The sequence below is a fragment of the Portunus trituberculatus genome, chromosome 40 (assembly GCF_017591435.1).
Source record: "Portunus trituberculatus isolate SZX2019 chromosome 40, ASM1759143v1, whole genome shotgun sequence".
In the NCBI taxonomy this organism is placed as follows: Eukaryota; Metazoa; Arthropoda; class Malacostraca; order Decapoda; family Portunidae; genus Portunus; species Portunus trituberculatus.
This window is the reverse complement of record NC_059294.1, coordinates 16,838,742-16,853,741: the sequence shown is the minus strand read 5'-3', so window position 1 is coordinate 16,853,741 and position 15,000 is coordinate 16,838,742. Positions and strand designations below refer to the sequence as shown.

The 15,000-nt window shown below is 39.6% G+C and overlaps 1 protein-coding gene across 2 annotated transcripts in view; it reads right to left on the bottom strand.

The window, feature by feature from the left end:
- Positions 1-15,000, bottom strand: part of LOC123515954 (arrestin homolog) — a 161,667-nt gene that overhangs the window by 26,394 nt on the left and 120,273 nt on the right. For both annotated transcript variants that reach the window (XM_045274889.1, XM_045274891.1), the window contains exons 5-6: positions 11,167-11,411; positions 446-718 (exon numbers count right to left, since the gene is read on the bottom strand). In XM_045274889.1, the coding sequence (XP_045130824.1) occupies positions 446-718; positions 11,167-11,411 (518 nt within the window). The remainder of the gene's footprint in view (positions 1-445; positions 719-11,166; positions 11,412-15,000) is intronic.

The following is a 15,000-nucleotide window of genomic DNA, read 5'->3' as shown; positions in this document are numbered from 1 at the left end:
CAGTGAAACAGTGAAACATACACACACACACACACACACACACACACACACACACACACACACACACACACACACACACACACACACACACACACACACACACACACACACACACACACACACACACACACACACAAGCCAGAGGACCGGGGTTCGATTCCCCGGCCGGGTGGAGATATTTGGGTGTGTCTCCTTTCACGTGAAGCCCCTGTTCACCTAGCAGTGAGTAGGTACGGGATGTAAATCGAGGAGTTGTGACGTTGTTCTCCCGGTGTGTGGTGTGTGCCTGGTCTCAGGCCTATCCGAAGATCGGAAATAATGAGCTCTGAGCTCGTTCCGTAGGGTAACGTCTGGCTGTCTCGTCAGAGACTGCAGCAGATCAAACAGTGAATTACACACACACACACACACACACACACACACACAATCACCCCCGAACACAAACCTTCACATAATAGTTGACGTAGATAGCGAACACATTCCTCTCTTGCCCGTCAGGCCGCGCCACAGAAGACGCCAGCATGCTGTCCCTATCATAGAACTCCTCCAGGGCGATCCAGTTCTTGATGACGCCGCGGGCAGGGTGCAGGTGGAACTGGCGGCTTACCCTGGCCCCGGGAGGCACAGGGCAGCCGTCAGTCGACTCCACAGAGGCCACGATGTTCTTAAACTTGCCGTTACTGAACATCGCCACATCAACATACTGCACCACCATCACCTGACGAGGAGGACAAATTATGGTGAGTAAGAGTGACACGCTATGATAAGAAATTGTGCGAGATATTGATGGGGAAGGAGACTGGAGTAATTGCGGAAGGTTAAGAATACTTCGACAAAGTTAGTGTCAATAGTGTTAATTAATAAGGGAAAATGGAGAGAATGAATTAACTGAGTAAGCTTCAAAGAAAGAAAATACATAGGAATACGTGAATAAGATTGGTGTCTTCATAAATATTGTGGGAGTTTTGTGAATTAATTAGAAATCAAATCAATGAATATAGTTAACTGTGAGAGAATAAGAGAATCCATAAGAGCACATAAGAAAATAAAAGAAACTGCAAGAAGTCGTCAGGTCTACACGTTGGAGTTCCTTTGATATGTTGATAGATATTATGGAGGGTGCCAAGAGTGAAAGAAAGGAAAAAAACAGACAAAAACACAGACAGAAAGAGAGCCAGAAAGAAATAAAACACACACACACACACACACACACACACACACACACACACACACACACACACACACACACACACACACACACGGAAAAAAATATCAGACAAGAAAAAAAGAAGAAAGGAGAGAAAGAAGGCGAGAGAATATAGCCACAAAGAGGATAAGAGAAGAGAGCAACATGCAAGATGAAAAATACAGAGAGGAAGTGAGGGGAAGGAGACAGCAAAATAAGACATGAAATGGCAAGAAACGCGAGAAACAAAAGCATATATGAGGAAAAGGAAGGGAAGAGAAAAAGAAAGAAAGAAAGAAAGGAAAGAAGGGATAAAGAGCAGAATGACAGTAAGAGAGGATGGAAAGGAGAAAGGAAGCAAAAAAGAAAGAAAGGAAAGATAAAAGAAGAGACTGGAGACGTGAAGAAAGGGATGAGAGAAGGTTGGAAGGGAAGAGGGATATATGGAAAAAGTAAAAAAAGAAAGAAAGGAGAGTAGTAGGAAGGAAGTAGCAAAAAGACCAAAATTAAGCATAGTAAGAATGAAAGCAAGGATAGAGACAAGTAGGAAAAAAAGGAACCAAAGAAACAAGGAAGGAATGAAGTAAGAAAAGAAAAAAATGAAAGGAAATATCAGAAAGTTAGTGATGAAATAACAAAGGGAAAAAACTGAAAAAAATATTTAAAGATCTGGTAGAAATGAAAAGAATACACAATAAACAAATATTAGGAGTAGAAATTTCTCAGAGAAAATACTTGACAGAAAATGAAGGAGGAAAGAGGAAAACAAAATAAATAGATGTGCAGAAGGTAACGAAAATGAATTAATAAGCACTGATGTTAAATATGATAAATTGTGTAATTAATTTCTTGTGTAACAGAGAGAAAAAAAAAAGGAAGGAAGAAAGGAAGGAAGGAGAGGTACAGAAGTTTTGGCCAATGAGCGCTCAGATATCCCATGACGTCATAGCTGGGCGCGCGATAGCAGGCATCTGAGGTCGCTATAATGAAATTTTAGCAGCTTTTCATGGGTGCGTGATAGCGATAAAACTCGATAGCTGAAGTCGCGATAGCCGAGGGTTGACTGTATTGAAAAGGAGACGGAGAAAGACAGAGAGAGAGAGAGAGAGAGAGAGAGAGAGAGAGAGAGAGAGAGAGAGAGAGAGAGAGAGAGAGAGAGAGAGAGAGAGAGAGAGAGAGAGAGAATTGTTAGAAAGATTAAACTGGAAATACATGATAACGATATATATACTACGTACATGATATGCAACACACAATAACAAGGACGGAGAGGAGGGGGAAGGAAGCAAATAACGGAATAGAAAGACTAAAAATATGAAGAAAAACATGACAAACCAGAGGGAAAGAATCATTGTTCAAAACAAGTCTAGTGAAATCACTTTAGAGAAGAGAATGGAGAAGTGATGAGGAAAATATGGAAACGGAGGAGGAGGAGGAGGAGGAGGAGGAGGAGGAGGAGGAGGAGGAGGAGGAGGAGGAGGAGAAGAAGGAGGAAAACAAGATAACAGAATTTTAAAAGACTACATAGAAGAAAATTAACAAGCGAGAATAGGCGAATTAGAAAAATAATCAGAGCAGAAACTTAACACGCTGAAGATGATAATCAAGAAGGGAAGAGAAGGGAACCGAGACAAATGTAGGAAAATTACATTTGCAACTGAGAAAAAAGAAGAAATAACTCAAAAAATAAAAATGAAAATTAGTAGAGTAAAATGAAATAATACAAAGATGAAAAAAATAGACGAACAAAAACTAATAAAAAAGAGAAAAAGGAAAAAAATGTAATAGTAAGAAAAACTCAAAAGGAGTAAAAATGAGAGAGAGAGAGAGAGAGAGAGAGAGAGAGAGAGAGAGAGAGAGAGAGAGAGAGAAAATTTGTTTCGTGTGTGTGTGTGTGTGTGTGTGTGTGTGTGTAGGGCAGCGGCAGGTAGCGCGGCTCGAGACTGATCAATAAGGAGTGTGTGGAATACGCCCTGCTAATCCTGTTGGGGAGAGGAAGACTGTGTGTGTGTGTGTGTGTGTGTGTGTGTGTGTGTGTGTGTGTGTGTGTGTGTGTGTGTGTGTGTGTGTGTGTGTGTGTAATTCACCTCACCTTGGTCGTCTGCTGGTCACCCAGCCAGTCTTTCCCATTACGGAGAGAGCTCAGAGCTCATAGACCGATCTTCGGGTAGGACTGTTTGTGTGTGTGTGTGTGTGGGTTGGCGGGTGGGTGGGTTGGTGTATTGGTGTGTGTTTGTTTAACTAATTGCGTTATGCAATATTAATTACTAGGTCAAATCGTTTTGTCCTATTCCCATGTAGTTTTATTTACTTGCATACATTTACAAGCTTGTAATGCATAGCTGAAAATTTAGATAATATACTTTCATGCACTTAGCCTCTTAATTTGTGTTTGCTCTTCACTATTTACTTTTACTATTACGTATTGCTTGTGTTGATGGATCTACTTGCTAGTCTTCTGTCTTTTTTTCTTTTAAGATCATGTTTTGTTCCTGTAATCTATTTCCACTCTTAGTTTGTACACTGATGGGTAATATTCTGCCTTTGTCTTCATGGATTGCCTGTGGTAATTGATGTACCTGTAAATCTTCTCTACATTACTAAGCTTCTAATAAATTCTTTTAAATTTTAGTAATTCGCATGATAATTATTTTATCCATCTAACCTGAGATCATGAATTACCATTGTTCTTATTGACCTTTACCTCTACTTAATGTTGTCGCTATTAAACTAGTTCACAAATTTTTATGTTTCTGAATATGTGTCTATTTACACGCATAATAGAGTTAATATTTCCGCCGAGGTCAGATGGCACGACTAGATGGCTACAGTTACTTTCTCACTCATAGGCATTCAGATATTATTATTGATAATCTAGATCTTCCATTCTTCAGTTACCTTTCACCAAGTCCTAATTGTCCACACGTTCAAGTCCATTTCACATATACTTAACATACACATTATTAATTTTCATTCCCTTATTCCCTTAATATTTGTAACTTAACTAAATTACTCTAATACATTTCATCATTTTTCTTTAATTATAGTTTGCCGTTTCTATTTCCTTTCTATTTTTCTCATTACATTCACGTCTCCTTCAGCGAGTATAACCAAACAAGGTCCAGATATTCCAGTCGTGATCGTTATGATGAATAATGTAATCTTTGAGGCAAATCCCACTCCATCAATATTCTAGATCCCTCATGAACCTTCTTATTAAAACATATAATTGACGGTCTTGTATTAGTATTCAATTCCATTTCTTTTCCTCATTCCTCTTCCCCTTGTAGGGGTTTTTATGCTTGACAAGGCAAGTCAATACGAACACTGAAATACTTTAGACATGAGGATATGTATCAAAGCCTTTTTATAATTCAATGGCTTTATTTATACAATCTCTCCATCAGCACTGAAAAACGTCTTCAGGTAAGACTGAAACATATAAAGGACTTGCCGGAAATCGTCATATAAATACCGTTGTTACATCCGTCTGGAGTGTAAGTGACATTCAAATCCTAATCAGAGGTAACCTCCGCCGTGCAACAACACACTTCTCACTCTCGAACACAAACACACAAGAACGTTATTTTCAAACCTGTAACCAATCGCCACCCCATCAGGATAGTTCTCGTCTACGCTAGTGACGTCCCATACATCCCTCACGAAGTTACTAACTCCACTAACTCTCTTCACAACTCGATTTAGAATAGAAAAAATTACGTCGCTTGTTCTTTCATCTCTATCTCTTACACAATATCCACCATCCAACGAGGCACATTCAGTTAACACTCGTAAATAACTTATCTTTCTTTACTCGAGAAATCTTATACCCCCTTTTAGCAAAACACAATGATTTTTTTTCTGAAGACTTCATTTAAACTACGCTAGTCAGGGACACAAGCTTGGCATTCAGCTGGTATCCTTTGTAGTCTTCGGCAGCACTATATCGGCTCTTTTCCAGTCCATTGACGCTTGCCTTTCATCTCGGAAATTTTTTTATATCAATAACAAAATATGGATCTCCCTGACAAATCTTCTATACATTCCTTCTACATCCATCCGGCAACTCAGTATAGTTTCCTTCTCATATTGAATAAAGTAATTTCTAGCAAACTGTGTTGACTAAATGTCGCCTCGAGTATCTGTAAACGATCCTTCTTTTTTAGGGGGGATGTGTGTGTGTGTGTGTGTGTGTGTGTGTGTGTGTGTGTGTGTGTGTGTGTGTGTGTGTGTGTGTGTGTGTGTGTGTGTGTGTGTGTGTGTGTGTGTGTGTGTGTGTGTGTGTGTGTGTGTGTGTGTGTGTGTGTGTGTGTGTGTGTGTGTGTGTGTGTGTGTGTGTGTGTGTGTGTGTGTGTGTGTGTGTGTGTGTGTGTGTGTGTGTGTGTGTGTGTGTGTGTGTGTGTGTGTGTGTGTGTGTGTGTGTGAGATGAACAGTGAAATTAAATTATGGAAAATGAGATGAAAAACAGGGTAATAAAGAAAGGAATAAAGATGAAAAATAGAGATGAAAAGTAAGAAAAGAAACAATGAAGGAAAGAACGAAGAAAATAAAGAATGAGGGAAAAAACAAAATTTTCAAAGATGGAATGAATGAAGAACTGATAAAATATACATGAGACATGAAGAAAGAAAGAAAGAAAAGGAGAGGAAGAAAGAATAAAACAGAGATGAAAGTAGGAAAAATAACGAAAGAAGAAAGAAAAGAATAAAACATTATCCAACACTACACCACAGGAAAGAAAAAAGACGAACATATTACATTTCTCCCCCTGACAATGTTTTGTTACCAGCGTAACCAAGTAAAGAAAAAGCGACGCAAATAGACACACAGCCAAGGGATAAAGTAAGAAATGCATTAAGAAATTCCCTCGTGCCGTATTCTCTCTATGACACTGGGACGGTTTCCAACTTAAGGCTCAACATTCTGGCCCTGGATGCTCAAGAGGACGAAAATTGGATTGAGTTTGCAGGATTCCCAACTCTCATTCTAGACAGATCCAAAGACTGCTGCTTATGTGAGAGAGAGAGAGAGAGAGAGAGAGAGAGAGAGAGAGAGAGAGAGAGAGAGAGAGAGAGAGAGAGAGAGAGAGAGAGAGAGAGAGAGAGAGAGAGAGCGCGCAAAATGATATTATATACGAAGCAACAATAAGATAAGATAAACAGACAAGACAGACACACAGATATATAGACAGAACATAGGCAGATAGACACAAACAGTGAGAAGGACAGACAGCCTCCTGACAACATCTTTTTGGTATGAAGCATTGCATACTTCTATTCCTGCCAAGAAATCCATATTGAATGTCATACACCCCTCTCTCTCTCTCTCTCTCTCTCTCTCTCTCTCTCTCTCTCTCTCTCTCTCTCATACTTAATAAAGATAGATCGCGCATTTTAAGTGTACGGTATAAATTTGAAAGACCACTAACAGTAGAATTAGTGACAGAGAAAGTAAAGCATTTTTCTAGATATTATAATTTGTTTATTAAAATTATGCAATAATATTCTATTGCTATATGTCAAACTAGGATTAGAGAGGTTAATAGAACGAACGGAGGTTTGCGTAGGAGAGCATGTTGTAGATTTTCATCAGATTAAAACATCATTAAACTGTATAACAATGACTTGATTATACAATGATTTAACCTATGAATGGAAACTATTATATGTCATGACAATGTTATCCAATACTCGTTCACTAATCAGACTAGTGCTAATATAACTTTGAATGATATACCCGTACACTCATACAGTGCTTTTTTTAATCTGAATTAATTAGGGATATTGAATACTCCTTTGGTGTATCTGCTTATAACAACAATAAATGTAATAATAAATAGTACTAGTTGTATAAGTATTAGATGTAGTACAATAACAGCAGTAGCAATAACAACAACTATCAGCACCGCCACAACCATCTGCCTGCCCCAATCCCCACCACCACTACCACCATCCACCAATCCCCACCACCACTACCACCACCATCCCTCGCAATCTCACCACTACTACCACCATTCTTTCATCACCACCACTACGTACCACGCCTCCAAATCTCATCACCACCACTATCACCACCACCATCCCCACCACAACAACAATAGATACTCTGCAGGTGCTACCAGTGGCCAACACTATCACCGTGTTCTCAATTCAGCAACCCTTGGTGTTAACGTGTTCATTACTATTTGTTTCTACAGCGTCTGGCTCCCAACACTGCAACACAAGACTGCTGGCAGCTTGTCTTCACTGTTAACCCCTTCAGTACCATGACGAACTTTCATAATCATTCTGTTTACTATCTGGTGATTTTATACAGCTTCAGAAAATTATGTGGGGTATTAAAATAGTGAAGATTCTGGTCAATCATCTTCTAACCTCCATAGACCCTTCCCCATGTAAATAAAATCGTCAAATCATACCCAAACTCATGGTAAAAATGCGTCCCAGTATTAAAAGGGTTATGGTCAGTATGTTCAAACGTCTTATTTCTTGACAACTTCTAACAGGCTCTAACGGAAGTTATTGGAGGTTTTCATGATTATAATGATAGTTTGACAAGGATTATGAAACATGAATAGGAAGAAATATGATGAAAACTTTACCTTTAATTTCTAGACGTTGTTAAGCTATTCTAAGGTGCATTTTTATAAAAATCTGGTGATAGTTTTTGCATCTTCGTGTGGGGTCTAGAGAAAGTTACCAATGTTTTCAGTAGAGTTTTCGTAGGTGCAATGTTAGTTTAAAAAGTTTTCTGCATCATCAGTATTAGAAAATCTAACAGAACTTTTACTGATAGTTGTTTCATACCGTAGTAAAAATTACGAACTTCAAAGGACTTTCAACAAAGATTTTTCAATCATCAATGGTATAAATATGACAATCCTGTGGCCCCTAGAAAGAGTCTTAAAAGGAGAAAAGACGTGAAAAAATACAGGTCTCTTTGTGTCGAGACTGGAGAAAGGACTGCACGTGGCGTTAAGGGCGCGTGGCTCGATGTCGTTATTGCAATATATATTTTCCGTGGCCTTTCAGTGGCTCTCATCCTTTCGGAAGCGTTTGTGTTGCTCAGGACAGAGAAGCAAAAATATTACGAGGCAATATATGTGCATGAAGCGAATGATCATCGAGATTCCCGCAGCTACATTCTTAACTGAGCAGGGGACCAAACCTTGTCTTTTATTGTGTGTGTGTGTGTGTGTGTGTGTGTGTGTGTGTGTGTGTGTGTGTGTGTGTGTGTGTGTGTGTGTGTGTGCGCGAGCGCGCCCGCTTGGTCTCGTGCGGCAGGGTAAGTGTTCCCCCACTCGGTAGTGGAAACGAATAATCCGTGTTTCTGTCTGTCCTTTATCCCAGTTAAGGTCATGAGCCTGACTCATCCTCCACACCAGACTGAACTTTAGTGCGACACGTGAACCTCTTAGAGCAGAAAAATGTAACATGGGATACTGAATACAGAGAATCAGTCGCTTTTACATTTCCATCAAAGCTATATATATATGAAAACATTAAGTATATTTGAACAACACTTACTAAAAAATGCACATGGACGCGGATCAGCAACACACGTGTAGCACAGAAACATTGCTGCTTTTAGATTTGACATTGAAGGCCAATACATGAAAACATTAAACATATCTAATCAATACTTATCCAATTAGCGTATCAAACTGACAATAAAAAAAAAAAGCTTTGAATTATCATCGCTTTACATTTTTCAAACTTAAATCATTTCAACATTCGAGAAATCTAATCGATATTTCTTCAATGGTCGTTTTGAATTGGCGTTGTCTATCACCACCACCACAACCTTACAGACAGGAGTGGCAACAAAGGAATAACTGTTACCACCACATCGGCCTCTCGTCAGCAGGTCTCGTATCAAGAGTGAAAAGGATAATCTGGGCTCAACATTTTTCATAATGAAGGTGCAAAGGTTAATCCAAGCTGATCATATATTTCCATGCAATTATTCATTTCCTTATTGGTTAGTAGGCAATGAGACCAACCAACTATACGAACAGGGTATCGAGATTCGAGACATCTGCGAAATTTGACAAAATCCACATATTTTTTTAAGAATGACAATCTGAGAGGTTTTTCTTCAATGTTTTTTATGCATTTGCTCAGTCTGCTTAATGCGTAAGATAAATAGATATATAAATAAAAAAATAATAGATTAGATATAAATAAACAAATGAAACATGGAAACTGATCCATATGAATCTTTTGAAAGCTTTTATATACTTTGGTTACACAAATAAACAAATGGTTGAGATAAAGAAAAGAAAAAGATAACAAAAAAATACAAATTCAAAAACATATTGAAGACTAACAAAACCAAACGTATGGTCATCCACTGCCAAAGTGACCAGTCAAACATTTCCTGAGGAGAGAAGGAAAAAAAGGAAAATAATTCTAAGGAAGAAAAAGAAAGAAAAACCTAAAAATGAAAACGAAAATAAATTCCAACAGAAGAGATAAAAAAAATGTGCGGAATCTTCCACAAATAAAAAGGAACGAGAACGAAACTGAAATACAAAAAAAAGAGAAGAAAAGAAAAATACTCCAGAAAAGAAAAAAAAGGACAAAAAAAAATACTGCTTCCTTACCAACAAGAACATAATATTCTATGTGTATGTCAAGAGAACAGCCGAGACTTTTCAAGAAGAAGGAGGATGGAAAAATGTTCGTAGAGGGACTTAGAGTCTGAGGAGAGGGTGGTAGGAAGGACCCGAGGGACGTTACACTAATAGACTCTCAATGTAGGACAGGGCAGGGAATAAGGGAACTGGGATTGAGAGAGAGAGAGAGAGAGAGAGAGAGAGAGAGAGAGAGAGAGAGAGAGAGAGAGAGAGAGAGAGAGAGAGAGAGAGAGAGAGAGAGAGAGAGAGAGAGAGAGAGAGAGAGAGAGAGAGAGAGAGAGAGAGAGAGAGAGAGAGAGAGAGAGAGAAAGTATATCATAGGATTATTCATTCTAGTGCTCACACATTATGAATATTATATTAATATTTTGGAACCTTGGCTCTAATCTCTCTCTCTCTCTCTCTCTCTCTCTCTCTCTCTCTCTCTTCTCATCATTATTTGCACTATGAAACATTTGCATCCGTGTTTTCTACACCATATACTTTAGAACGCAATTTTCTCAACTTAGACCAACTTATACTAAACTTAAATTTCCGGACACTTCGTATTTCATTTCTTTTCTTTTCTTTTTTTTTTTTTTTTGCACTTTTGCCTGTTCTCTGAAAATATAATGATGTCACAAACATACACTCACACACATACCCACCAACCCACACACACACACACACACACACACACACACACACACACACACACACACTAGTTAGAAAAAGCTTTACAAAATACAAATTATTACTGTTATTCTTGTCATTCCAGCTAGCATTATTATTATTTTCAGAGTCCTGACGACCTGCAGGCGTGTGCATAACATGTATGTTGTATCTTGTCTCAGTATCATCACACACACACTCACACACACACACACACACTTTCCTACCCGAAGATCGGTCTATAAGCTCTGAGCTTGCTCCGTAATGGGGAAGACTGGTTGGATGACCAGCAGACAACAGTGGTGAATTACACACACACACACACACACACACACACACACACACACACACACACACACACACTTTCTTCTACATAAATATATCACAACTAAAGAGTAAAAACAAATGTCAAATTACAGAAAAGAGCAGTGGTCTTAAGCAAAATATGATTACGACTTCAGCATCGCATCCCTACCTCTCTCTCTCTCTCTCTCCCTCTTTCTCTTTCTCTCTCTCCCACTTTCTTCCCCCGGACCTTCCCTAACCCTAGCTCGCTATCCTCATCTTCAAGGACTTCCATTTTCCGTCTATTGAATTTCTCCATTTTCCACTTCCCTGCTTTCTTTCCACTTTGATCCCCTCTCTGTACCTGCCTCTCACGCCATGCTTACTCTCAGCTTTCACACTCACCTTGATCTTCCTCACGTTCCTAGACGAGTGGTTGGCGATGGACACACTCACGCCCACGTCCTCGCCCCTGTCGTACACCGCCTTGTCCAGAGTCGCCTCTAACTCCACCTGTCCGTCGGCGAGGCGCAGAGGCTTGGAGAAAGTGGCGTAAGGGGTGACGTTCTCGCTCTCAGGGGCCAACTGGAAGAGTTTCATTCCCATCCTGATGCTCGACCTCTTGTGTGGCTTGTCCTCTGGGTTCTCACCTAATGGGTGATAGATGAGAGTGATGTCAGTAAAGGAAGTCAAAGGATATGTTGTGTAAGTTAAGCTAGTTCTCTCTTGGGTATGGCTGACTCCTGGTGTTGAACACTTAATTGGAGATGAATGAAAGGATGATGTTGAGTAAAGACATACGGTACTAATTTTAAAGGATGTATGGTGTAAAAATTAAGCTCCTTCTCTCTTGGGTATGATGTAACTGTTACCTCTTGTATCTACCTTTTTTCACGTTTGGATAAGATCAACTCTTTAGAAAAGTACGAACTACGCGTGAATTGAATGTTTTGCGTTATTTTATACACATCTTGGTAGAATTGCAGTCAGGTAACATACAACATTCATTTCCACAGTTTCACCGAACATTCCTCACTAAATTTGACAATAGATAAATATATGGCAGATCACAGTATATGAGACTAAAAAGAGCTATAATCACTATATAATTAAGTGTGGTAGGTTATTTGACTTCTACCGATGAGTCCTGAACTCATTACCGCGCCTCTCTGGATGAGCGGATAGGTAGTTGACCGCGCACTGTGTGTTTAATCGGATTCACGCAAAAGGCTAACGAGCAGACTCTTGGGACCAATAGACTCATTACCGGATGATGAAAAGAGAGATATATGTAAGAGTGTGTGTGTGTGTGTGTCTGTAGCTATGCCTGTGTGCTGGAGGAGGCGAGAGACTCTGCGTTGGTATGTGAGGGACAACAATTCTTTCTCCGGATGTGAACAAAGTCTTTAAGGGTGAAAGCTTTGTTGAAGGGCTCTTATAGGACAAAATGGGCTGACACAAACAACAAGAAGAGAAGGGAGGAGAGAAAATTGCGCACTAGGTGTGATCGTGATTATAGATGTGGGCGAGTGGAGAAAGCCTGAGGTGAAAATCTGCAAGCCATGAAACTGAGTGAGGAAAGAGACTGGGGAAAAATTGTACCATACCTCGCAGAAAAATCAAAATGAAAAATGGAAACGAGGATGAAGCGAAATTGAGTTTGTGTATCTTCTAAAGGTCAAAGAGAAAATGATATATCGCAGCTAAGAAAAAAAAAAAAAAAAGGAGAGAAGACGTAAATAAATGGAAAGAAACGAGTAAGTGAGAAAACCTTTAGCCACATCTCAAGGTCACACGGTAAAGCGACGCAACGAATTAAAGAGAACCAAAATGAAAAAAAAAAAAAAACACACACACACACACACACACACACACACACACACACACACACACACACACACACACACACACACACACACACACACACACACACACACACACACACACACACACTAAAAAATGAACGTAAATTAGCCTAAATTAAATATCAATTTCTCGTCAAAACAATGAAAATAACTTAGGAACAAAATAAAGGAAAAGAAACAGCAAGAAGTCGGTAGACATGAACGTAGCAGTAAACGTATGGAACAAACCTAACTAATAAATCAACTTATCTGCAGCCATTAACTAACCTAATCTTTTTAAACCATTTTATTGACCGGCACTAACAACCTGATCACTTAGTTCTTTCATTTATTTACCATTCTAAGTACTAATCATTTCTTAAGACTAACCAAAGGACAATACGACGACATTTTTTTTACTCTCTCAAAGAAACAGTCACCAGTAATAAAGAAGCAGGAGCAAAGCAGCACTTCCCTCCCTTCAACCCTAAGCTCACATGCAGCCATTCCCCGCGCCAGTCATTGAGTCATGCATCCTTTCCCGGTATCTTGCTACGTTGCATAGTCGTATTCAGTTATTTGCACGTTGAACTCTGGTGAAATATGCAAAATGGAGACTCGCCACTACTATTGCAATTACTACTGCTAGAGAGAGAGAGAGAGAGAGAGAGAGAGAGAGAGAGAGAATGTATGTCGACACAGCACACCACTGATACTATAATCCCCAGACACACACACACACACACACACACACACACACACACACACACACACACACACACACACACACACGTAAGCAGAAAGACAAAAGAACTACCAGATAAAAATGGGCAATCAGGTAAGCAGACAGACGCAATAAGTGGAAGTCAGGTCGGTTCTCGTGATTACTGGTGGAGGATAAAAGGAGGCAGAGAAGGAAAACTCAAGAGAAGTGAAGAAAGAGTGGAAGGGAAATTAACCTTGTGATGAAAGAGAGAGAGAGAGAGAGAGAGAGAGAGAGAGAGAGAGAGAGAGAGAGAGAGAGAGAGAGAGAGAGACAGACAGACAGACAGACAGACAGACAGACAGACAGACAGATACAGAGAGACAGATACAGAGAGACAAACAGACAGACAGAGAGGCAGACAGACAGACAGAGACAAAGGGACAGACAAACATTAGCAGAGAGTCATTCTTAGACAGGCAGACATTGACAGAGAGACGGACACATGTTAAAAGATACATACAGAAAAGCGATAGGAGGAAAGACAAAACAAACATAGTATCACTAACAGACAGACAGACAGACAGAATGATTCACTGAGCAATACTAAATATCAAAGGAGGAGAGGAAAAAATAAGGCACAAGAATGAGGAGAGACGATATTATAAAATGAATTCAAGAAACAGTAACAGAGAGATAAAATAATGAAAATAAGAGATGCACAAAGAAAACTAAGAGGAGGAAAATGGAGGTAAATGAAGAGAGAGAGAGAGAGAGAGAGAGAGAGAGAGAGAGAGAGAGAGAGAGAGAGAGAGAGAGAGAGAGAGAGAGAGAGAGAGAGAGAGAGAGAGAGAGAGAGAGAGAGAGAGAGAGAGAGAGAGAGAGAGAGAGAGAGAGAGAGAGAGAGAGAGAGAGAGAGAGAGAGAGAGAGAGAGAGAGAGAGAGAGAGAGAGAGAGAGAGAGAGAGAGAGAGAGAGAGAGAGAGAGAGAGAGAGAGAGAGAGAGAGAGAGAGAGAGAGAGAGAGAGAGAGATGTGGGGACGGGGAAGGGAGTAAAATTAAGAGGACGTGAGTTACAAATGGTGACAGTGGTGTCTGCGGTAGGGCTCCGTGAAACACCGCTTCCAAGGCCGCAGCGGAGGAATGTGCCGGGGAGTGAGACTAATGATGTCAGTAAAATACATTCAAAATACATTCCCCGACAAATGAATGAAGCAATAGCAACGCAGGAGTAAGTGAGTGGATAAAGACACCGATGCGAGTTGATAGGGAAGGGTATTTAGGGACACACGTCTATTCATTAGAGGTAAACACTTCAAATGACGGTGTTCAAGGCCAGTCCAAGCTTCCAATGCATGCAAATACCGCGTGTTTGTCTGCTATTAGTGTTTTACAAAAGAGGGATCGTCAGGGACTGTGAGTAATGTCTTTAGGGGATAAATACATTTACTGTCTTTATACCAATTATGTCTAAAAATAATATTGTGTTGAGAGAGGGCTTATTCATTATATCAAAATTTTGTCGTGGCCCACATTCCATGATTCATAAAAGATAAGTTAGTGAATAAAAACTAAGGGTGAGAAATAAATTCAAGGTAAAGTTAACAACAATAACTATTAATACTAGATTTTATATAAATTGACATAAGTATTCATCTACCACCGTGGACGCTTTCGACGGAGGGGTGTTATG